Below are 24984 nucleotides of genomic sequence, written 5' to 3'. Positions count from 1 at the left end.
CCAATTTTATTGCAACAGCCAACAGAACGAGATGTTATAGAACTGTTTCTGAGATCGCTTGAAGTGAGCTCTTATCTCCACGATGGGTAGAATGTTCCCACATGCCTTGCTATGGAGATACGTTCACGACGTGACAGTTAATTTATTATTTTAAAATCTCAAAGCTGAAATTTGTTGCAATTATATTTAAATTCTCAGTTGGACGCTTTCCAATTTAAGTGAAACCCCAAACGTAAGTTGATGTTCTTTTCATGCAAAACGTGACCTCCGGTAAGTAGGTGGTTGCATCTCAGCAGGGTGGCTGCACAATCGAACTTGGGACACGGCCTTCCAAGCAATCCAACTCCATTCGTGACACAAGCACGTAAATAAAACATCGCCCAAGGGTAAATAATGAATGGGTGCATACAACTCTTGCAAGGTGCAGCCCTGCAATTGCTTGCTCACGCCACTGCTGGCTGAAGGGCCTACTCTAGAGGGAATGTTTGAAGGCATTTGGCCTACACTTCCACACTGACTGGACATGTTGGAAGAGGCGAGTGTTGTATAAGAGATGTGGTCTGAGTGGGATCCCTTCTGGTTGATGAAGACATCTCAGGCAACTGCCATTGCTCCAGATGCAAACACGACGTGGAACATTTCAACCGCGAATTATTGCAAAATTAAAGCGTTGCAACTGCACATTTTATCCGCAAATTTTATTATGGTTGTGAAAAATTTTCAGCAAAATTGTCATTTGTACAAATTGCTTACGCTCGATTAAAAATTCGTATAACGTATCACTTTCACCCTGTGCACTTGCGAGTATATTTCTTGCAAACGAGACACATTGTCTTCATTGTCTCTTGCCTGCTCATTCAGGACAATACCCCGTCCTCTTTCTTGTATGCAGAGTATATGTATCCACGTGTACTGCAGTCGACTCGAGCCACCGTGCGATTGTGTCGAGGAGGATCGTGACGGACCACGCACGCGGCACGCGGCGCGCGTGGGGGCCACAGAGCTGCGATGTTCGCCCCAAGTGGCACGGCAGCCTCGTGGAGGTGGGGATTGTGAACGTGGAGTAGCCCCCCGCTGTGCGGTATCACCAAGCCACTACTGCTAACGAGACGACCCTGGTCTCTCGAGGTCTCAGATTGTTAAAACAAAATACACTTGTGGTCGGCCGTTTTTAAAATGTCAAATTGAGTATTGAGATGCCGTGCTTGTTATTTGGCACGCGAGTCAGCGCATTCCACTGCGCATTGGGGATATCGACAGTGCCCCCCCCCCCCTCCTTGTGACCCACAACATTAGGACTGTACTCGATTGATATTTAATGGAGAACACACCGTGAATATATATTCATGTTATCGATGTAGAGCCCTATTTAAAAAGCTTTGCATTTAAGGACCTCCCTTGGGAAGTTGGTAGATCCGTCTCTTCCATAGTGGAAAACCCGACACTTGGAGGAGGATATGCAGAGGAAACTGGGCCGGCAACTCCCAATTACTGAATGCCATCAATGATACAAACTCGCGGGCGAGGACATGTGCAAGCGTTGCCTGCGAGAGAATGTGCGGATGACGGAGGCCTGCGAGTTCACGTCTATCGTATGAATTTAGAAAATCAAGATCTAAAAACCATGAACTCCTTTTTAATCACAATGTTTCGTATTATAAGATCCTGTACATAATACACATTTTCATATAAAAAGATTACACGCTGAAAAATAAAAGATTTTCTTTGGCACGGAGGCACCAAGTCCGAGATGATGCGAATGTGATTGGTGCAATGGCTGTCGAGCCGAAGCGATGATTCACAGCGGCCATCGACGCTCAAGTGAGAATTCACAACTCGCACGCACGTCCCACGGGGAGGGATCTCGAACGGAGCGGACCAGCCAACCTGAATGACTTACAGTAAAACTTATGGCACTTATGAGCATCATCCCATGAATGCAATTGGCTAGACTTTAACAATACAATACCGCTAATATGTCAAAGTAAAATATGGACATTTCCAGCCGATACATTTTTCTTCTTTTCAGGCACGCATACAGCATCTAATATGACAAACAATTTCTTGGGTATAACACCGCGTTTGGCTGCTGTTCTTTAACTCTACAGACACAGCTGAATAATGAGAGCAATTCACATGACGGTGCAGCATCGACAGGCACACGGCTTCTTGGTGGCCCTGGGCGGTGGCTCCGCCGGGCCCGTCGTGGGGTCCGCCGTGAGTGGCGTCGCCGCGGTCGCGTCGTCGGCGGTGTCGTCGTCGTCGCCCCCGATCACCACCAGCTCGGCCGTGCCGGCGCCTTCGTAGCCCAGCGCCTTCCTGGTGTCCTCTTCGTCCTCCACCTGCTCGTAGCCCATGAACACCATGGTGACGGGCCTCTCGGGGTCGATGTCCCCGCCCGCGATCGACGTCCCCCCCGCGCCCTCGTCGTCGCCCGCCGGCTTCGGGGCGTGGCCGTCGGCGGCGGCGGCGCCGTGAACGGCGTTCGGCTGCGGGTAAACTCGGGCCAGTCCGTCTTTCGTCTCGATGCCCATCACGGCTTCTCTAGCGAGGGGAGGGGACTTGGCCCGAGGGCTCGCCGAGCTCGCGGCCGGACCCGGAGGCTCCGCGCTCGGCGCCGGGGTGTCGTCGTCGTCCGCCGCGTCGTCGCTCGTCGCTTTCGGCTCCGGGCTGGGAGAAGCCGCCGCCACGTCCGCGGAACCGGCCCGTGACACCAGCGCATCCACCTCCTCCGAGGACATGGCCTCCACTCCGTTGGTCAGCGGCTGCCCGTCGTGGCCGATGGCGTAAACCACCTTGGAGCCGTCGTCGTAAACCTTGACGCCGCGCGACTGCGCGTCCTCGGGGCTCATCGGCGTGCTGGACACCACCCGCGTCTCTCCCGTCTTGGAGTCCTTCTCCACGCTGATGGCCATCGCGTACACGGCTGCCGGGCACACAAACAACACAAAGAGCATGCGGTTCGTGTCTAACAAGAGAGACATCGCGCTGTGGGAAACACTACTTTCAAATTGCAGATACACTGCAGATTAATAAAATGTTCGCCACAAATCTGGCTGTCGTCTGATGAAGCTGGTTGTAATTACTGGCGAAACGTCGTTCTCGGATTGTAAATGTTGTGGTTTGGCTCTCCAACACACCGGTTAGTGCTGTACTAGTGACGAATTGGCCACATTCTGTTTACATGACAACCCTTACTAGTCGGCTGTGTCGGGTGGTGGCGAGTTTAACGACACATTTATATATTCACGCAATATAACCCAAAAAACCTGTTATGGAGGCTTTCCGATGTTTACTTCTGAGTAATACACTGAAATATACACAAGCAGCCGCTGTGAAATGAGGGGGGAGGAGAGGGAGGGGGGAGGGATGGAGGGGGGCCGTACCGGCCCTCTCGCCGTGCTCGCCGGGGCCGTCGCCGTGGGCGCCACGCAGGGTGAACCCGGCGGGGAAGTCGGGGATCTCCGTGATGATGTACTGCACCCCTCCTGCAGAGCCACGCGGAGCCACGCAACATCATTTTACAACCTCGCTGGTGAATGTGGGAAGCATAGGCTGAACAATCGATTTCGCTTTGCTGCCATCTGCTGGCAATGTAGCTCCTACAACGCCTGTTCTAACGCAAGGTGGTCGCCCATCCAAGCACTAACCAGGCTCACCCCTGCTCAACTTTAAAGTTCTCCTTAGATCGGGCGCATTCTGGGTGACTTGGCCGTAGGTTATTTCTCAAAGCTTTGGGCATCGTGCATGCATCTGTGATTTAATCAATTTCACACAAGTACTTGCAGTTTGCAGTGCCCAGTGTCTAGTGTTTACAGATGTCCTTTATGGGTGAGATGAGGACGCATGGAACAGGATATGATAGGGCCGATGTTAGCGAGTAACAAATCGAAAATGCAATTTTTGCCCATCAACCTATAACATGCTGTGACTGTCAAGCGCACGTGCTCAGTGCAGTCAAAATGAAAACATTGTTGCAGCTGGCATGACGCAGAGCTGCATAATGTACCTAGCCTCCGATAAACTGCTGCTGCTGCTGCAAGCCTGTTCAATATTTATGCAACGCGATTAATAAGCAGACACTACTCCTCTTTCCCATATCTGCTCGCCTTTCTTGAGCTAACGCTGGTTAACTGCCAGATTCTGCCCGAGTCTGCCGATGAGACAGTGAATGTTGGAGCCGGTCCAAAATGTACTTGCGATGAGCCAAATAATGATGCACCTCCAGATGGCAGTGTGTGCAGCTGATGGAATGCGTGTAAATTACTTTGTTTATGTGGAGGGACAAATATGGATGAGATTAACAGTGGCATGGCATGGAACGCTGAAATGGTGTTAAAATCAGAATATGACAAGAGTCTCACCGTCATCATCGGGGAGCATGGTCTCTACATCCTGAGAATGGCACAACACAGAGCGTGAGCTTCATCGCACACTGCATTCCAAGTTAAACAGCAAATGTGTGTCTGTGCAGTACAAATTATTCCTATAATCACAGATGTGAACTCTAAGCCTTCAAAGGTCCGTCACAACGTCTTGAGTCACAAAGGCAAAAACTGGCACGGAGCTGCTAGAACTACAACACGCCAGGGCACAATGATCACAGACCATTGGTCTCTACCACCAATCGCCTCATCTGCAATCGTATTGCCCGAGTCATTCGTGTCTCGGAAAGAGACGATGAGGGGCATCAGCAGTACCAAAGGGAGGGGGGTAGGGGGGCACTCAGAGGGCCTCTCAAACGCCACTCCTTGGCAGATTTCGGTTGGGGGTGGTGAATGAGAGTCTCAGTGGGTGGGAGCCTCATTTCTTTCTGTATTTTTAACACGTAGGCATTTGCCACCAATATTCTGATTCAAAGTAGATTTTTTCAAGATCAGATCGCGCAAGTCAAATGTGTTGTACACCCTCCTCCACCGACAATGCAGAATGTTGTCACGTGATGAACAAATGCTCAGCTTCAGTAGCACTGCCGGCGTGTGGAAGAGCGATCTCACAACATGAAACTCTTGGGTACGGACGGTCTGCGTATAGGTAGAACGAGCAGCATCAGGCAGTTGTCAGAATTAATAATCGATTTTGCATCTTAGTAAAACGTATGCGTGTTGTGACGTCGACGGAATGTACAGTCAGTTGGCGTCGACCCTGCAGTGTGTACAGGGCACCTGCTGGACGCCATCTGCGGGGGGCTCCTCGGGGTGCAGTTGCTGCAGCACGGCCTTTTCCCGCAGCAGCAGCTCCCGCTCCGCACATTCCATGCGACTCACTTCCTCTTCCAGCCTGCGCACCGCACGCGCCACAACACGGGAGCTGACGTTTGATGTTGATGGCAAAGTGTCGACCCCAGCATCGCGATCAGCCATCATGATCGAGCAACATGCAAGCACTATAAAGTGTGTGTTATTGTCAATAATAAGATGATGGTGAATAATAATGGGCAGCGCATTGTAGGTGCCACTGCGATGATGGAGAACAAGACGGTTCTCTTTTGAGCATACAGACAATGACAGGGTCCTTGGAACAACGACGTCACATGACCCGACACCCGCGCACGCCCTCACCCGCGCGCGCCCTCACCTGCGCACGCCCTCACTCGCGCACGCCCTCACCTGCGCACGCCCTCACCTGCGCACGTTCTCGTAGAGCTGCTCCGTCAGGGCCTCATCCTCCTTCACGCGCTCCTCCGCCATGTCCGTCTGGGACGGTGTCCTCTTGAGCTGCCCTCCCAGCAGCCACTGCTCCCGCATCGACTTGGTCTGCTCGCACGCGGACAGGGCGCCATGACAACCGCAGGGCACCATGACGATGGGGTGCCGCGACAACCACGGAGCACCACGACGACGGGCCATGGCAACAGGGCGGTGCACGAGAGGGAAAACCACAAATACACATCGCGTGAATAATTGTGGCTCGTAATATTTCAGTTAGCAGGGGTGTAACGACGTGTGGATTAATCGATGAATGTGATTAAACTCACGAAGCACCGTGTATTTAATCACGAGTGTAGAAATTCACTGCGCACAATTCGTGTATCTCGTCGTGAATGAGTTGTCATGAATCCTGGCAGCTATGTGTGGCAGCTACTTTAACGATGTCCAAAAAATGAATGAATTGAAACTAAATCAAGCCAAATCTTGAATACATTTGGTATTCGCGCCATCATTCTTACAGTGCAAGCTTCGCAGGAGCACGCTGCGTTTCGCACAGTTTGCAGTCGTTTAGCAGTAGAGGCGATGGTGCTGTGTGCTTCCCAATTGCGTATATTGTGGGTAGACTTCTACATTTGTTCGATTTGGATGACGACTCCGACACACAATGGCCTATTCTTTGAGAATGATGTCGCCGGAACTTTAAACGACCACTGTGAGGCGAACAGCGGCGGAGCATTTTTACGGTTCATAGCCGGCAGTATTGTGGTCAGGAGATGAAAAGAGAAAATCAGTGTGACGTGACCAGAACCGGTCTCCGGGGGAGGCTGTTATTGATGCCCCTGTGCAGTCGACGGGAGCCGCCCTCCATAAACACGGTGCAGCAGCAGCAGCATCAGCGAATATTTCAGCAAAGTAAACAATGAGGAAGCTTCGTGTACACATCGCAAACTCCGACCACGACGAGCTTTCTCTGGGCCCTCTGGGTTTTTTCCCACATTCCAAGTTGGCCAAACATCCCAGCGCAAGACCTTCCAGAAGAAGGGTCTGAGACTCAGAGAGGCTTTCCTGGGGAAAGTAAGGGACATTTTTACTATTATTACTACGTGCGAGCCAACAAAATGTGGTGCTCTTTTGTGAGAATCTTTGTCACGGCGCGCAGCCTCGGACACGTCAAGCCTGGCAACGACTTCATGGTGACATCACCACTGCTGCTCGTCATGAAAGGCAGCGATTGTCCGTGTGAAAGTGCCCGGCGCTTGTCCTTACACAAACACAACTCGTCACGTGGCCCGCCGCGTAGCGCGCTCTGCGTGAGCGCTACCTTCAGGTGGTGCAGCTTCAGCTTCTCGTCCTCGAGCTCCTGTTTCTTGTTCTCCGTGTTGGTCTGCGCTTTCCTTCGCTCCTACACCCAGCGCGCGCCGACACACGACGGAGGAATGTCATACCAGGTCAGAAATGAGACGAGCAACGGGCATGTTCCCCTGTAGGAGCCATGGCGAGGAGTACAGTGCTACGGGGCAGCGCTGCAGAGTACTTTGGGAAAGGCTGGCTGATTTTTCAGTCAGACTGCGCGAGTAAAATGTGTGTTGTACACCCACCTCCACCCGACAAAGCCAATGAATAATGCCACGTGATAAATGTGCCAATTCAAAGGCAAACAATGCTGCATTGAGTTAGTTAATTAAATAATGCATTATTAAACTCACTATCCAGTCATTGAATGCGCATGCAATAATGTGATCTTTGCAGCCACTGAAGGTGCCATATCCACCACAATGTTAACAACGACATTACATCGTGACCACCGAATCATGAGAACTCATCACATTGAAAGGGAGCGAGTCGTTATATACCTCCGAGAAAATATACAATGTCCTGATTAGAGCCGGAACACAAGCGGAAACGTGCAGGTTGCTTGAGACGTCGAGAGGTTTGAGAGGTTTGAGAGGTTGGTTACGGGGCCTGGCCGGGAGGTTGGGTGGCCTGGGCAGGAGGGAGCGAGGGGCGGCGTGCAGGAGAGTGGCGGCACCACGAGAGAGACAAGGGCACGTGGAAGAGACCAACACTTGCCAGGCATTGTAATGATGCCTCGATTCACCAACCAAAAACATTTAGCATTACACCCCTGTATGAAATTAAAGTACAAACGAGAAACTAAAGCCGAGATACACATAACAAACGAGACAGGTTTACGATCCAGAGAGACCGTGCTAATGTGACGACAACACAAACAAGTCGGACGGTACAAACAAGAGAGTGAAATGTTTATTGGAATGGAGCGCAATCCCCAAGTGGTGACGATTTACGGAGTCTCCGAGCAGGCAAATCGCCGCTACGCGCGGTGCCACACGCCACACACAGCACAGCCTCATCCTCTAGGACGCTGCGTAAAATAATAATAATGATAATCAGTCACACACCCTTTGCCGGTCGTGCTAATGTGTTCCGCTGGCCTCATTAAAACACACTGCACTGGCAAGAATAACGACTCCACTACTGATCAGTGGGGCACTGTGAAATGGTTTGAATTAACAATCAGCGTTTGGCACCGTGTCCTTGCCTCATTCAAACTTGACCAGAAGTGCAGCGAGACGTCAATGTAGCAGCGGGCCGACTGCTGCGACGAGAAGGCGGCCAATGAATAGTCCAACGCTGGCACTCCCCTTATCTGCGCTCCGATCGTCTACAGCTCCTCTATCCATGGGCCTGGGTCAATCCACGAGCTGCTGCTCCCACCTCTCGCGATCTGGCGATGCTTTGATAACGATGCTACGGTAACTTTGAAATACATTTACAACCGCAGCAATAAAGTGCCTCTAATCCACGATGAGATCGGGCTTCCCCAGCCACATCGTAGGCGAGAGGCGTTAACGACGACTTTTTCTGCATTTTCCCAAGCCGCAGCGTCAACAAACATCTTTTGGCCCAAGCCAGACTTGAGACGGGAATTTTAGGGGTGTAACGATGCAATTGTTCATCAATCAATATCGATTGTGAAGCTCAACGATACGCACATCGAGCAAGGCTGCCGAGATACGAGTGTCACCTCGATGCTGATTTGAGCAGGAGATCACTTTGAGTGTGATTACCATCAACATCTGCAGCCTCCGCTGGCGAAGATCCACGTCCGCCATTCTCCCAGATCAAGGCTTCGGGCTGCTGCTCGCAGAAGTCGCGTCCTTCTCTCCAGGAGAAACGCTCGGCCTCGCCGATATCGCGCCGTGCTCTAGACGCTCATCAACAGCCCGTCCCGCAGCCCTAAGGCCTCAGACGAAGAGGTCCAGGATGATGTCGATGGTTGAGAAATCCACGTTGACCGCCAATGTGCAGTCTTTACTCCTGCAACAACAAAGCACGATGTGTCTTAGTTCCAAAACAACACCAATAATTTACGGAGGGGAGCATCGCTGGGTCTCAGGCCCAATGCCATTAAGGAGAGGTTGGCTTCATTTGTAAGGAACCCGGAGAACGCGGAAAAAACCCACAGCGACGCTCAACACCGCCACCTCCTGCTTGTGAGAGGCGGCGGCGATTTTTGTGCAGAGCTGCGAACATCTCCATCAATCATATGGGAAGTTAAAGGTCATTGCATCCTCACGGTATATTCTGTCCTCCCATCGCATAACCAGGAGAGGTCCATGCATTTGATTCCACAGAGAGAACGAGAGAAGCATGTGGAACAGGGAATGAACGCAGATATGAGACATCGCTGACTCGGACATGTGAATGTGCTTGGGCAGGACACATCAGTAGAGAGGATGATGGCTGACGACAGACTCGTGTGAGAATGGGAGCCAAAGGAGGGGAAGTGACCGAGAGGATGACCACAACAGACGATGAAGCAAGGAAATCAGTTCAAGAGCAGGAGTTGGACGGGTGGTGATGGAAGGCGGCGGGCTTGAGGAGGTCTTCATCCAGTAGGGGATAGACAATGGCTGATAGTATTTGTGACGACGAGACCTGAACCATACCCAGGACCTGTGACGCATCAGACAATGCACTCGCCTACCTGGACACCACGCTGCTCTGCATATTTACGCAAGTCACTGTGGTCACACAGAACACACGGGATGTGTAGATACGGGCTGAGATTACTCATGCTGCGAGTGGTCGTTCCACATTCTGTTGCAGTGATGCTCAACATTTGAGAACATGCCATCTCATGTTGTTGTAAAACACTCTCCTGGGTCTTGACTCCGAGGCATTTGGTGGTGCAGAGCCGATGGAAGCAGGTGGCGGCGGCGACTGATGTTGTATACACGCAAGGGGCTCTGCATGTTTCTCTTTAAAGCCATTTCCACGGCGCAGAAATGTATCCGTAAAAAATTAACTTGCTGTTGTAAAAGGCCCTTTCTACGCTAAGCCACCCAGGATTACCAGCGAGGGTGACATTCCCAATGTCTTATCGGGTCATTCCGAGCGCAGAGCCAGGCACCGCCAAGAACCTGAGTTCGAATCCAGACAGCTGCCTGTGGTTGAACGTGGTCCTCAAGTGCGCCCCGCCACCAATGACCGCATGGTAATCTCATGGTAATGAAGTTAGATTTCCACTTAATTTGGATAAATTCCAGCTGACTATATAAATATTATTTGGTGAAACTGCATTGACAGTGGTGCACAAGCACACAAAACCCTTCAATGACGAATTTGCGAATATGTAGAGTAAGAAACATGGCTTGACTGTCATCCAACGAATATCACTCTGTGGCAGACGCTACATGGCACCAAGAGCTGCGCTGCACCTCGTAATGTGACGTCGACATCGCGTCCTGGAGAGAACTCGAGAAAAAGGCAACAAACATTTGCACCACTCCCGGGCTCGTCCTGTTATCTGTAGAAACACGTAGGTCACATGTTCCATTCATGTGCAGACATTAGAATTGTATTCAAACCAATTTGGTGGAGTGGATAATAATATGAAAGAGCGTAAATATTTATCGGACGGTAGATGTAAAACCATACGTTTTGTGGTCTGCGATGCTCAAACAGTGCAAAACCCCATCCCAAAGAAACGTACGAACGTAGCTTTTTTGATTTTCATTCCAAAAAGTCAAATCTCAATGTGCAGTTGGTTGGCCTGCGAATGGCCCCCGGCGTCCGTGCGCGTGCATTACGCACACGGGGCCAGTACCGGACCACGGACTATCGCTAAGAGTACACTCCGACGTGGTGGGCGACAACGAACGCAGTCCGTTTTCCGTGGGAAATATGCCATATCTCACCTCTTCGCACGAGACAATTTCCTGGACGTTTGTACGAACTTCCTGCAGGAGGTCGCAAACATTCCGCGTATCCTGGAGACGCGGCGCGTGCGATCTCGGAGGAAGCGAGCTCCTCGCGGGGAGCTTTCGGAGCTATCCCACCGCCCTCCTCGCCACGGCACGCGGCTTCAATCGTCGCGATAGCGTTTGTACCGGAACGCTCGCTTGTCTAGGGCAGCCTCACGGAGTCTCAAAACTCTTTTTCAGGAGGATCGTACCAAGTTTACGCAGTAGTGGATAACATTGCTATGTGTAATTACGAATGAGTAAATATGCAGGTACATTTTTATTCATTGGGATGTTTGGTCAAGACCCGTTGCATTGCATGTGTTTTTAGCTATGGGAGGAGACTGAAGAGTGGAGGATCGCTGAAATATGAAAACAAAACGAGACCAGTATCGCTTTTGTTTGACAAACGCTCCAGCGATACTGAGACCATGAACTGGTTTACATGTGAGACGTATCCATGTCTGTTTACATACTCGTGCAACAATGACCCCACACACACGGTGGTGTTCTAAGAAATGCCGGTGTGACAGAGTCATCCAAGTAGACACCAGGTCAGGGAAGTAAATCTCCATCCACTCAGTCTCATTCTCTGCAGGTCGGGTGGCCCGCAGTGGAGAGAAAGTGGCGAATGACCCCGTTCACCACTGCTCATTGAGCCGCCATGTTCATCAAACGCCATTCTTAATCATATACCCGCACCGCGTTAGCACTCTCCCAGGCCTTGATGCAATCCTACGTACGCATAATGCTCATCTGCTATGGAGCCCGTGGGTTGGCGCAGGTTATGAACTTCTTGACACCGGGCGTTCTGGCCAGCGCATGGCTCGGTCAGGGCCGCGCGAGGCTCCGTGCGGCCCTGGTGGACACGCTCCGAGTTGGCTCGTCATTCCCACGGGAGGAATCTCCCTCCATCTGCCCACTGGCCGATTTTCGAGTATTTCACAACATCTCTCACGAGAGCCGGGTAGCGGAGCCGTACCCCAGTTCACATTCAACGCTCATGGCCCAGATGTTGGCCAGAAAGGCACTTACATAAAATACGTTTCCCTCGCCCCTGCGTGGGGCTCCTGCGGGCCTTTTGGGCCATGATGCAATGCAGCAAGATTGCCAAATATTCACAACGTTTTGAATCAATTTCAGTTAATTCGTGTGTGGTTTGTGTCTCCGCGTCTCTCTCCGGGTCCACAAACAGCACCCTCTGCCACGCCTCCCACGTGGCTCTACCCCTGGCCCCAGGGCGTGGAGGTCACACAGCTGTTGTAAAAAAGCTTCTGTTAACATTTTTTACATGGCCAGTAGATATGTTAGGTTTTATTAATCTGGGCAGGGCACAGGTAACCTTTTCCTTCCTGAGGGCCACACCGGACTGTCCAATATCTTTGTTGGGCCACACGTGAACACCCACAACTCAGTCACTTCTGTCACTGAAAGGTGGCCTTGCAGCGACAACAACTCAACACGTTCGTCAATAACACTGCCTTAAAAGGGAATATTTATTGACGATTGTTTGGAGTTTTTGTGATTTATGTGTGTGCACCATTGTCAACGTGGTATCACCACGTAAATTATTTAACCTTGCAGATGACAGAAGTGACGAGTGAGCACACTTAGATTAGAAACAAGGTAAAACATATTCCTCTCCAGCACTCGATTAGGGGGGGTCAAGAGGCTTGCAGTGACTATATCGTTCACGAGACATTGAGCAGTGGTAGGCCTCGCATGCCTTCAGGTCGTACCAAATTAAGTAGTGGGTCGAGTTCGGCCTGTGGGCCACAGATGGGTTCCCCACCACGGAATGTGAAGGCACAGCCCTGAAATCGCCTGCTCACGCCACCGTTGGCGGAACTGGCGTCCACCATGAGAGCGAACACAAAAGGATATATGGCCTACTCTTCCACACTGACCACAGGTTTTGGAAGAGGTGGGTGCACCCATTACCCCACCGCACGCGACCTGCTGATTGACTCACAATAGCGAAACCATGTACACCGCTGGGTGAACAGAGGAGGGGGCGGTTTAAGAAACTTTACCTGTTATTACAACTGCCGTGCCGGGAGTTGTAATCGAGCCGCTGACCTAGGGATTGTAAGTCCAGCGTGCTCACCATTACACCACTGTGGCTAGCTCCTTTATCTGGGCCAAGTCCGTTGATGTAATGTTCCATACGCGTAGCGCTGGCACGGCCAAGCTGACCCCGTGACATCTCGGCGGCTTCCAGGGTAAGCCCAGATCGAAGCGTGCGGTCCCAGGAGCCTGTATTGGCTGGGCTGGGTCGCCGTGGGAACGTGGCCGCCCGGTACCAGCACCGGAGCCGGCACCGATTCCATCGTCGTGGAAACGAGACATTAAGTTCGGTAGTCAGTCGGCGTTCAACTCGAAGCCCAGAATGTGGCTCCTCCGCCATCACGGCGCCGCGTGGCTCTCAAGGTGCGGGAGCGGACGACCCCACGCTGAACGACGCTGCGTGAACACTGCGCCCGCTGCACAACGCGGCGCGTTTGGAAATTACGGCCGAGGGGCCCCACCACTGGGAATATAAAATAGCGAGAGGGACGCACGGGAATCCAGCTGCGCAAACAATGGAACAGGAAATCCCACCCAGCGCTGTCCCTCAGCCTTCCTATGCAATGCAGCCATTCTAAAGACGGATTTCCTGTCCACTGCAACTGCAGCTTCGGCGTTCAATATATTCGTGAATCTTTCGGGCTTAGTGATTGTGCCAAGAGACAATAACATCATTGTCGTTTCGTTCAGATCAAAGCCGCATTCGTTACTGCTGAGGGGCTGTTGTTTAGGACAGTGCAAGGTAAACAACATTGTTCTCAGGACTATTTTGCTCAATATTTTATTTTTTAAAATACCACAGAAATAAATAACAATGTTTAAAATGACAGCAATTTAACTTTTTCCTCGGTACTCCACGTTGAATAACGCAAACGAGCTGCGAGGTCGTCCGTAAGAGGGGAACGCAGTGGGCTGAGACACCCCCTCCTGCTGACGACGGTGTAGCTCCTCTGAAACATTCTTATCACTTAACACGCTGCTCTTCTGCATTGTATTCTGACTTCCTCGTTCTGACCTGAAGATGCTTGGCACAGTTTCAAGCAAACGTCCTAACCTATTGCATCATTAGGCTCTGAGAATTGTTCTGCATCTCACCGGTGAGTGATCCGAAACAAAAATAATTGGGACGTTAAACACTCATACATGCGGCAATTTAATGTTGGGTAGAGGGTCTTTAAAACACTAATTTAGCCAAATCATTACGTGGTCCAACCCCAAAATCAATTATGAATTAATTATGGATCACACATTCTGATAGTCAGGCCCAAAACATGTTGGTACAGCCTTCGCTCACACACAGGGAGGGGGTGAGAGATTGAGAAAGAGCAGACCACATCGTTACTCACTCGGTTTAAACATTTGTTTACACTTTGCTTGACATTGACTTGTGCCGTGGCCTCTGCCAGAGTTTGTCAAGACATGGGGCCACGCTGCCTCTCTCTCGCTTCCCGTAGCTCCCTTTCGCTCAGCTGCGGCGGCGGTGCCGAGGAAGCTATTCGTGACTTTACGGCGTTGTCGAGTTTATTTTTTGTTCGGCATCGGGGATTCTAATAAGACGAGCGCTTAAAGCACGATTCCTCCGGGTCACGCTGTCGTCACTACGAACGTCAACGCCGCGGGTTTTCCCCGTCACCTCGCGGCGCACTTTGCGTCGCGTGCGCGGGCTGCGTCGGCGCGCACACACACACAGTGAGTGCGCGCACACACACACACAGTGAGTGCGCGCGCACACACACACACACAGTGAGTGCGCGCGCACACACACACACACAGTGAGTGCGCGCGCACACACACACACACAGTGAGTGCGCGCGCACACACACACACACAGTGAGTGCGCGCGCACACACACACACACAGTGAGTGCGCGCGCACACACACACACACAGTGAGTGCGCGCACACACACACACACACAGTGAGTGCGCGCACACACACACACACACAGTGAGTGCGCGCACACACACACACACACAGTGAGTGCGCGCACACACACACACACACAGTGAGTGCGCGCACACACACACACACACAGTGAGTGCGCGCACACACACACACACAGTGAGTGCGCGCACACACACACACACAGTGAGTGCGCGCACACACACACACACAGTGAGTGCGCGCACACACACACACACAGTGAGTGCGCGCACACACACACACAGTGAGTGCGCGCACACACACACACACAGTGAGTGCGCGCACACACACACACACACAGTGAGTGCGCGCACACACACACACACAGTGAGTGCGCGCACACACACACACAGTGGCTGAACAACTCCCCGGTGGGGTTCGGCTGCTCGGAGCTCTTCCCGTCACCCCGGACCTGCCCCGAGGGGTCATATTCTTCGTGACGAACTAAGTGTCTCACAATGACTATTGAGGAAGCGTGGACCAACCACGTAAATAAACTCCTCGTGCGCTGCTGTGGAGGCTCACGCGTAATATATACACAGACACAAAGTTCGTTTGTCCGTGTAAAAATAACATAATTGTTTATCCCATCAACCTGAGTGCGGACGCTTAGCCAATGTTGAATGTTTTGTGCTGAACGGATAGCCCTTTATGTTATTTGGCAAACAGATTTTTTTCAACAGGAGTGACCCTGATGATGAGACTCTGAGAGCCAAAGCCAGTAAAACAATCGTATGGTGAAGGGTCGTAAGTTGATGAAGAGATATACTTTTGTCTTTATATGTTAACAAGATAAATAGGAATGGAAGGATTAATCTGCACCAATGTGTTGATGTTACAGGAGTATAAAACAATATGTGCAAGTCACTAATCTACCATTCCGTAATATATTTTCCAGCTGTTCCTGACGACGCAGACAAAAATAAAAAAAACAAATCTGCATTTGACACCCCGTGACAGTTGTCACGTTACGTTCGCACCGACAAACCAAAACATCACCTGCTCCTGTTTAGAATGCAGCATTGGAACAACCGTCCATATGCAACATCTAAGATTTGGCTTCCTTTTCCAGACAACGGATTTGTAAAAAAAATCTATTGCATTGGGTGGGTCATGTGCAGGGTGGGTCGAGGCCGATTCCGAGTTGGCCCGTGGAGTGGTCTCCACGGTCCAGCGACCGGTGGGACATTGTCAGGGAAAGATGTTGGAGGTGGCTGCGTGTGTATTGCATGGCATCCGAGGGTAATGGTAGAGGGTGGAACGCTACGAACTGCGGCAATGGCACGGATGGCTTTGGATTGATGACATCTTAATCTTGAGTGCTCCAGGTCATACAATTGGTGAATTCTACTATGGATATTGCGAAAGGTGTCCTGGACAGGAACCCTCTGGGACTTCTGAGATACACGATAGACATGAATGCAACGCAGCACTACAAATCAGACGTTTGTGTTGGGCCACATCTGGTGTCGATAAAAACAAAAAAACAAAAATTCTGAGCAGGATGGAGCATCGCCTCCGATTCATCAAGAAGCAGCAGGCCCTTGAAACGCAACTTACAGAATTCAAAACCATCAATATTTATCCAAGGATCGTTTTTGAAAACACTTTATGTACAGTACGTTTCTTGAGTTATGGCTAATTTGCAATGTTTATTGTTTGCTTTAACAATATGTCATCGTGTTCATCAGCCCCTGCATTAACTACGGCAGCTAGGAGTGAGATGTAAGCTGGCAGCTGGGTACTGTAAGAAACCACCCGTAAAGCCTCAACATCAGACTGCAGGCAAATTGGCGAATGGCGCTGGTAGGAGGCCGTCGGATGCTCCCTGTTCTTTTGGCTTACGCAGAGTTTCAATCCCCGAATGTAAGAGATGCAGAATACACAAATTAATCAATGTAATTCCCCATACACATAAACTGGCAAAAAGCCAGTTCAATCATTTAGAGAACCTCTGTTTCTTAATCACTGGGGTTCCAAATCACTTTCTATTATTGAAATGAAATCCGGGAAAGTGATTTCCTGCTCAATTGAGCACTGAAGGCGGAGCTCATCTGCCATTGACATTGCGGAGCTAATGGTAGAAATGTCCACAATGCTATGCAGGTGCGGGCGAGACCATGCCTTGGGCAACCACTGATGTCTTTCCCACAAAGTAATGCTCAATGTATCAACCCGAGAGAGTATGTCAAGATCCATGCTTTTGTCGCGTTTATCTGAACGGGAAATGTAATAATATATTTTGTTTCACAGAGAAGTGCAGCTCTGAAATGGCACTCGACCGCTGCGTGCGTGACTTGCAGGCGAACTGTTTTCTTGTTTTACGAACCATCGGCACAAATATCCGTTGTGACCTTGGGCAAGTAGCGGAGAAATGGTTGAGAGTCAAAATTGCGAAACGCTGCGAGCTCTGCCACAAAATTGTTTACTTCCCAACAACATTGAAATAATTGTGGACATTCCACAAGCAGGTTTTTATTTAACCACTTATTTCCAGCCCGATCTGCACCGCAAATTCTCCCTCACCAGTTGCACCCGTGTTGGATTCGCGCGCGTTTTATTCCAAACACCTTCCTCCTTCTAAAAATAGTGAAATAAGAAAATATAATTATAAAATGTGGGCAAAAAATGTCGTTCAGTTTCCATAACTTTCGTGATTTTTTTTTATGAAAAAATATGAATTAGAGTAAAGTAGGTGGTTTTATCTTCGTTTCCTCTTCACAGAGACTGTTCTTTGTAAACAGCTGCGACAATGACTGCACACACATAAGGGCCTCAATATTCATATCAGGTCAGACCCGGCCTAAAACAAATGTTGACTGCATTGTAACCCATAACCTACGCAAAGGGGGTTGCGTTTACATTATACACTGTACTTGGACATGCTCTGCCGAAGCATTTCGCAGCAAGACCAGAGAGAGGAAAGTGAATACAAATCTGTGTTCTGAATACGCACTCGGTGCCTCCATCGCTGTGTAACAGCAGACGACGAAGGCAGCGGTCGGAGCTAACGAGGACAACGCGGTTCTAATTAAAGTCGCCCTCAGCTGGCGCGAGGGAGACCGTGGCAGGGTAATTGATGTGCGGTGGGGAAGTGCTGGCGGGGCAGGGCTGAGATTAAAAGCACACGGGAAGAGGCGCGCATTGTCATGGAAGGTATTTTCTTTTCATTAGAGTCCACGAAAGAATAATAGCAAGGCACAACAGGCATACGTTAGAAGTGTACTTCTCGGCACGACGGTGTTGAGAACAACTGCGGACATTCATTGGAAAAATATGGTAACCCACTCTGTACCACGCATCATATCACCAAGCTGACAACATTCACGTCTCAAAGCAAAACCAGGCTGGGTTCGATTCCCCACTCGGGTGCTTTCCTGTGTGGAATTTGTATTCTCTACCCCCCCCCCCCCAATACTGCAAGGGTTCCATGCGGGTACTCCCGTTTCCCCCCATATCCAAACAATACATGCAATGCGACTGGTGTTTGGCCCAACATATGAACAAAAGCTTACCCGCAAATGACTCAATTGGCGAGTAAGCGGTCAGCATGGGAGGTCAGGCTGTGGTGCACACCTCGCATCCTCACCGCAGCCTGCTGCCTTCCGTGCTCGCCCCACCCCTCACCTTCCTTCTCAAGGGAGTCTTCACGCCACAACACCTGGCTCAAGGAGTGCCGTGCTGCCATGAGAGTTGGGAGCGCGGGATCAAACTGCGTTCCCAACACATTAAACCGGCACCGCGAATCTAAACAGAAGCTTTTGCAATGCAACTGATGTCAACGCTCGCAGGGTGACAACAAATACGTGGGCGTACACAACAAGCATCTATATCCACATGTGGTTCATTCTTTTCCAAGACGTTCGTAAATGTGACTATATAGACTCATTATATTAAGAAATACAAACACCAACCGATTAATGATTAATTATTCACTTAGTTATTATTTAGAGAGGTAGACGCCCGCTCGTGTTGCGATCGAAACGTCGTGATATTTTAATTCACTTTATTATCATTAAGTTTCCTATCTACGTGACTTTACCGAAAGAACCAAAGAATACAACGAATATTATAATGCTGTTTAATGGAGTTGAACGTGTGCCAGGAGAGGTAAAATAATAACAATGAAGACGAATAACTTGCGTCTCGTATCCTTTGGTTCTTTCGGTAAAGTCACGTCGGTAGAAACATAAAATAAAAAATAAAAATGTATCCGTCCTTCCAAACGAACCTCTCCCACTCGAGCACGGCTTATCGTGGAGTTGCGTTGAATGGATGTGAACGAGACGTCACAATAAACTGGTGAGCACGTGACAGAATCCGTCCACTCACAGGCGATGTGATGATGCTGAGTGTGATGGTGCTTTGAGTTTTTCAACATTCCTCCTCATCCTCCTCCTCATCCTCTAGCTGAAAAACCGAATTAGTTGGCACATGTGGCCATGACGTCACGATTTGATTTGATTGGCTCTGTCAAGTTGTGGTGGGTTATGGATACAACAAAAAACTGCCATTAAACTTTAAGAAACAAACACGTTACGAACCTGGCCGCTCGTGTAAGGCCAATGCGTGTGCTAGGGGCACGTGAGTCACAGCACACGACACCAGCGTCGGCCCTTAGGGAGAAACTCATCTGTTTTGAACAACTTATTTGGAAGAAAACATGGCATTTTATAAGTGATTCACATTGTTTCTCGCATTCCTCAGAGACGCAGCAACAGCCCAGCGGCAGCTGAGCACGGCACGAGCGTGCACGAGCATTGCCTCCCTGCGCTTCGCTCGCAGACAGCATCAGTGACCAACGCTATTTTCATCAAGAGACCTTCAACTCGCGGAGTCGTGACGAGGTTAGAGATCTCACGTCGCGATCACCGAGCGGCGGCGGTGGCTACGCAGGTGTCTGCCGCAATCCGGCACTGTGGCGGCAGCGAGGGTTGGTGGATGACCGCAGGAGGTGCCGTGCCCTGGCCAGCCAGCGAAGGGTGGACTCGTACCATCTGCCCCTTCTGGAGGGGCAACTGTCGACCCCCTCGCACGCGTGAGTTTTCTCCGGGTGCTCATGATTTGGCTGACGTTTTAATACAAATAGATGTAGAGGACTACATAGCTTGGGCACATGTTGGCGCCAGCTCACCACCTGGCTGCTGACCAGCTTCAGCTTGTCTGTGGTTTCTCAGCATTTGTGAGAAGCAATTTGCATGAACAGCGCTTAATATAAACATGAAACATGACGCACTCGGGCCCTGGGGCGAGCACCACGATGGGCCAGCTGCGCCGTTGACCTGGTTGCCGATACGTGGCCTCTGTGCCATTTAATTATCTTCGTTTCTTGCCTAAAAAAGCACATTTTAGGCCTCAAACTATTTATCCCCCTCAAGATTCAAAGAAGGTCCACAATTCAAGGTTGTTAATCGAATCAAAGAACGATTCGTGGCCCGTTACCTTGCATGTGAATGTGAAACGATGCACTCCAGCGGCCCCAAACCCCCCAACTTGACCCGACGCCACATCAAGTGCCTCGAGCGCGTCAGCCGTGCTCGTCAGGCTGGGACACGCGGGTAGACTTCAGCGAGGACAAGGTTGCAGTCAAGTGCATTTAAACATTATTTACACTTCCTTCAACTCACAACACCGTGACTCAAGTCATCTTTGCAAACGAGACTCGTATCCGGGTCTCGTGAGTTCTCGCCTCGTTACACAAAATCAACTTGACATTTGAACCACGTTACTTGCAAAAGTTGAGTCCGTCCAATCTCAATAACCATGGAAGCAGATGCGGTGAAACCTCATGGTGCACAAATGGACAATTCTAAAGTCTCCGGCCAGAACAGTCCGTGGCCCATCGAACCACTCGCGGCGATGCGCCGCAACTCCTGACGCAATCCCCTGGCTCAACCACCTCAATGTGGCGTCGTCGTCGTCGCCGCTCCGCATTGCCGTGACCCACACGGCGACCACAGAGAGACGCTCCTACCCCCGTGAGGGATGCAGAGTGAGCCAGTGACCGCCGCCACCACCCCTCGCCGCGTGACGCGGAGAGCCCCGGGGGCAGCGTGCCCCCCCCCCCCGTCTCAGTGGCGTGCGGCCGGGAGCCGTCACGACCCCCCTCACCGTGGCGACTGCTGACGTGCCACAACATCGGTACTCATTGATTAACCCCCCCCACCCCGCCGAGGGATGATAGACTCACACCCAGCCAAGCCTGGGATTGAAGCTCACAACCTTGCGACTGACAGTCGGTCGGGGTGTCGGAGCACATTCGACATTTGTGGCCTAGACCGTCGTCACTGGCTGGGCTTCAATTTGCCGATGATTCCGGTACGGCCAGCGCGAGTGAACCCTGCACTGTAACAGTTGTTGGGAAATTGGCAGGATGTTTAAAGAATGTGTATGTCCTTCCAAAAAATGTATCCCACTCACAAACAGGAAACAAATGTGGACTTCCTTTATACGTTGTGGAAATGAATGAATTTAGGACGCAGTGGATGAGTTTTAAGTTCAAGCTACACGTTGACGGACTCCATCCGATCGCAGTTATAATCAGGATGCTACAGCACAGACTGCACACATTCACTCAGCACACGGCAGCACCAGCAGCAGTGGCCACGAAACACATTCGCGTTTCGTAGAGGAGTTATTTACTCAGTTCATTGGCATAAAAACAGGGAAAACGTGTTAGGATAAGCAGTTATTTATCTTACGTAAACCCGCTGCATGACAGCGATGTTGAACAGCTGCATATTACGGAGGATCACAATCAAGGGTGAATCCGGTGTAATGTTGGTCGGTTTAGTTACAAGTACACGACCTAGAAACTCCACCTTCAGCCCGACCGCTACCAATTGCCTCGGCGTGGGGAGTGACCGCGAGTCGCCTTGAAGGGGTTTCGTCTGCTGGAGAACGAGTCTCGCCTGGAGGAAATCCTCACGGAGATCCTGAATGGTGGCCTGTGGTTATAATTTGTTGATAAACAGAGAAACGTGGTTCCGCACGTCATCGTGCAGGCTGTTTTACCGCTGCGGCTCAGCCGTGAGTCGGTCTCACATGGAGTCAGGATCGCGTCTCTAGAAGTGGAAGACGACTCAACAGCAGACTCGCGAGCGGTCCACTGCGATCAGTGGCGGGGAGGCAAAGCTGGACGCGTGGTCACCTTCACACACTCGCGAAGCCTCCCACTGCTGGAGATGCGCTCGCTCACGAAGCGCTTCATACACGACGTGGCTCCCTCAAGAGCTTCCCTCGCTCACACCGCACACACACACCGCACACACCGCTCACACACACCGCACACACACACACTGCACACACACACCGCACACACCGCTCACACACACCGCACACACCACACACACACACACCGCACACACACACACCGCTCACACCACACACACACACAGCACACACCGCTCACACCGCTCACACCGCTCACACCACACACACACACAGCACACACCGCTCACACCGCTCACACCACACACACCACACACACAAACCGCACACACCGCTCACACCACACACTGCACACACAAACCGCACACACCGCTCACACCACACACACACACCGCACACACCACACACACACACCGCACACACCACACACACACACTGCACACACACACACTGCACACACACACACCGCACACACACCGCACACACACACCGCACACACCGCTCAAACAACGCACACACCGCTCAAACAACGCACACACCGCTCACACCGCACACACACCGCTCACACACCGCTCACACCGCACACACACCGCTCACACACAGCACACACACAGCACACACACCGCTCACACACCGCACACACACGCCCATCGCACACAGATGCCCATCGTCTGTACACACTCCTCTGTAAACACCGCTAACAGCCCTGCATCAGGGGACACCGGTTGAACATTAATCAGTTTTCTTCGCCACTGCACCGCGACGCGTCGAGTTTAGGCTGCCCCCTGTCCCGTGCGCCAGCCTCCCGCACGGGACGAGGTCGGGACGAGGGAGCGAGGGAGGTGGGGAGGGGGGCACGGCGAGACTCACTGCCGCCGAGCTCGGCTCACAGACGCGTGCTGGGCACAGCGAGCCGTGCCAACATGCAGCTGCGAGTGGCGATTTCCCACCGAGCGTACCTTGCTGCGTGGATCCTCTCGGCTGTCGCGGGGTCCCTGGCTCCCTCTCACTCCGCACAGCGGCAGCCCTCCCGGTGCAGCGAGCGGCGTGGAGCTGCTGGAGGCGGTGTGGAGCGAGGCGCTCGCGGGGCAGCGCGGGGTGCGAGGGGTGTGCGGGGTGCGACTGCGGCTCCGTGCCTCGCCTGCTGCTGCGGGAGTGAGCGAGCGAGCGGGTGCGCGCTGCCGTGGAGTGGGTGGGTGATGCCGTGGAGCGGGTGGGGTTGTCGAGATTTGTGTTTTTTTCCTCCAGGGGGAGGGGAGTGATGGAAGGGATGGGCTGGTTCGCTGGGTGGGTGTGGGTGGGTGGGAGGAGGGCGATGTTGGAATAGAGTCAAGTGGCTGATAGTGGTGTGGGTGGGAGCTGTGGGGGATGGATGGGGGGGAGGGGTGTTTCGCAATGGCTTGATTAGCTCTACTCAAGTCCAGAACACTTCCCGCTACAACAACAATGTGGGTTCCATTACCTCACTGGCTGCCCCACTGTAAGGGCGGCCCTTGCCGCCTCACGCTTGCCCCGCTGCGGCTGCCGCCCCCTGAAGCCGCTCGCGAGACATCGTCCATCATCCATCGTCCATGTGCAGGCCTCGTCACCGCGCCGCGCGTCAGCCCCGGGCGCTCGCAGCACGCAAATGTGCAAGTGGATTTGAGAATGAAATGCCTCAACAGCAGTGTCGTGCATATCGCACCGTAGCCTAAACGTACCAACATACACAGCCACCGCATGAGAAGCGTGTTCAGAGCAATCCGACCGATACGTTTGTCGGTTGAACTTGTTTCGCACCGTCCGTAACCAACCGTTCTCATCGTCGGTGCGAGATTTCATCTACGGATTCCCATTACTACAATGCACGCACAGCCCACATTATAGATCCTTGGCTCTCCTGGGCTGTTTGCACACCAGTGCAATCAATCTTCATTGGACGTGCCAATATCGGCCTCAATAAAGCAGGCACCAGTGCACATTAACCATCATCAGCAGCAGCAGCCGCCATGATCAACACACTGCTGGGTGAAGTCTTCCCCGAGTCGCCGCCACCACCACCACCACGATCCCGCGATGCAACAATCCACCCAGCACCCTGACCTGGTATGATCGCTCCATCTCCTGGGTGGGCTGGCCTCGGTCAAGTTCTATCCCTTGGCTGCCACTCCGTTATTAGTCTTGACCGTCGTAGTAGTGCAATATATACATTAATATATTTGATGATTCTGTAACGTTATTTTATTACACATTTTTAAAGTAGTTTATTCGAGCCAACTTTTGTGACAGAATATGTATTTCATGGAATACTGTTGTGTGTGTGCTCTGTTTTCGATGTGATCTGCAAAGCGGACGTGGTATCTGGCCTGATTCGCTTCAACGCTGCGCTTCTCTGTACGTGATGGATTTTGTCATCTTGGTGACTGGGGTCGGTCACGAGCGATGACGCCATCGCTGCCTCTGGAGTTCTCCACCTGGCTGCACCAACTCGACACCTGAGCTCGCGCGCGCCGTGCACTCAGTCCCACGCGCCGTGCGCTCAGTCCCACGCGCCGTGCGCTCAGTCCCACGCGCCGTGCGCTCAGTCCCACGCGCCGTGCGCTCAGTCCCACGCGCCGTGCGCTCAGTCCCACGCGCCGTGCGCTCAGTCCACGCGCCGTGCACTCAGTCCACGCGCCGTGCACTCAGTCCACGCGCCGTGCACTCAGTCCCACGCGCCGTGCACTCAGTCCCACGCGCCGTGCACTCAGTCCACGCGCCGTGCACTCAGTCCACGCGCCGTGCACTCAGTCCACGCGCCGTGCACTCAGTCCCACGCGCCGTGCACTCAGTCCACGCGCCGTGCACTCAGTCCACGCGCCGTGCACTCAGTCCCACGCGCCGTGCACTCAGTCCCACGCGCCGTGCACTCAGTCCCACGCGCCGTGC

At 51.9% G+C, this 24984-nt stretch overlaps 1 protein-coding gene across 2 annotated transcripts; it reads right to left on the bottom strand.

The window, feature by feature from the left end:
• Window positions 1-529: 529 nt before the first annotated feature.
• Window positions 530-23259, bottom strand: LOC144941202 (paralemmin-1-like). Of its 2 annotated transcripts, XM_078867800.1 has the most exons (9): window positions 23037-23259; window positions 18423-18588; window positions 8741-8990; window positions 6973-7053; window positions 5626-5756; window positions 5166-5280; window positions 4365-4395; window positions 3387-3488; window positions 530-2926 (listed from the first exon to the last, which is right to left on the bottom strand). In XM_078867800.1, the coding sequence occupies exons 3-9, from the start codon at window positions 8783-8785 to the stop codon at window positions 2133-2135; spliced, it is 1299 nt and encodes a 432-aa protein (XP_078723926.1). In that variant the 5' UTR covers window positions 8786-8990; window positions 18423-18588; window positions 23037-23259; the 3' UTR covers window positions 530-2132. The 2 variants fall into 2 exon arrangements, with proteins under 2 accessions (XP_078723926.1, XP_078723924.1); XM_078867798.1 differs by lacking the exon at window positions 18423-18588.
• Between the last annotated feature and the right edge of the window lie 1725 nt (window positions 23260-24984).

This window comes from Lampetra fluviatilis, chromosome 24 (genome assembly GCF_964198595.1).
Source record: "Lampetra fluviatilis chromosome 24, kcLamFluv1.1, whole genome shotgun sequence".
Lineage (NCBI taxonomy): Eukaryota > Metazoa > Chordata > Hyperoartia > Petromyzontiformes > Petromyzontidae > Lampetra > Lampetra fluviatilis.
The sequence above is the reverse complement of the archived record's forward strand: the minus strand, read 5'-3'. Positions and strand labels throughout refer to the sequence as shown.

Coding starts and splice junctions, on each gene's coding strand:
- LOC144941202 (XM_078867800.1), bottom strand. CDS start 8,785: ATGGCGGACGTGGATCTTCGCCAGCGGAGGCTGCAGATGTTGATG. Junction 7,054..8,740: donor GGAGGCTGCAGATGTTGATG/GTAATCACACTC, acceptor CGCTGGGTGTAG/GAGCGAAGGAAAGCGCAGAC. Junction 3,489..4,364: donor CATGCTCCCCGATGATGACG/GTGAGACTCTTG, acceptor GTGGCTCTGCAG/GAGGGGTGCAGTACATCATC.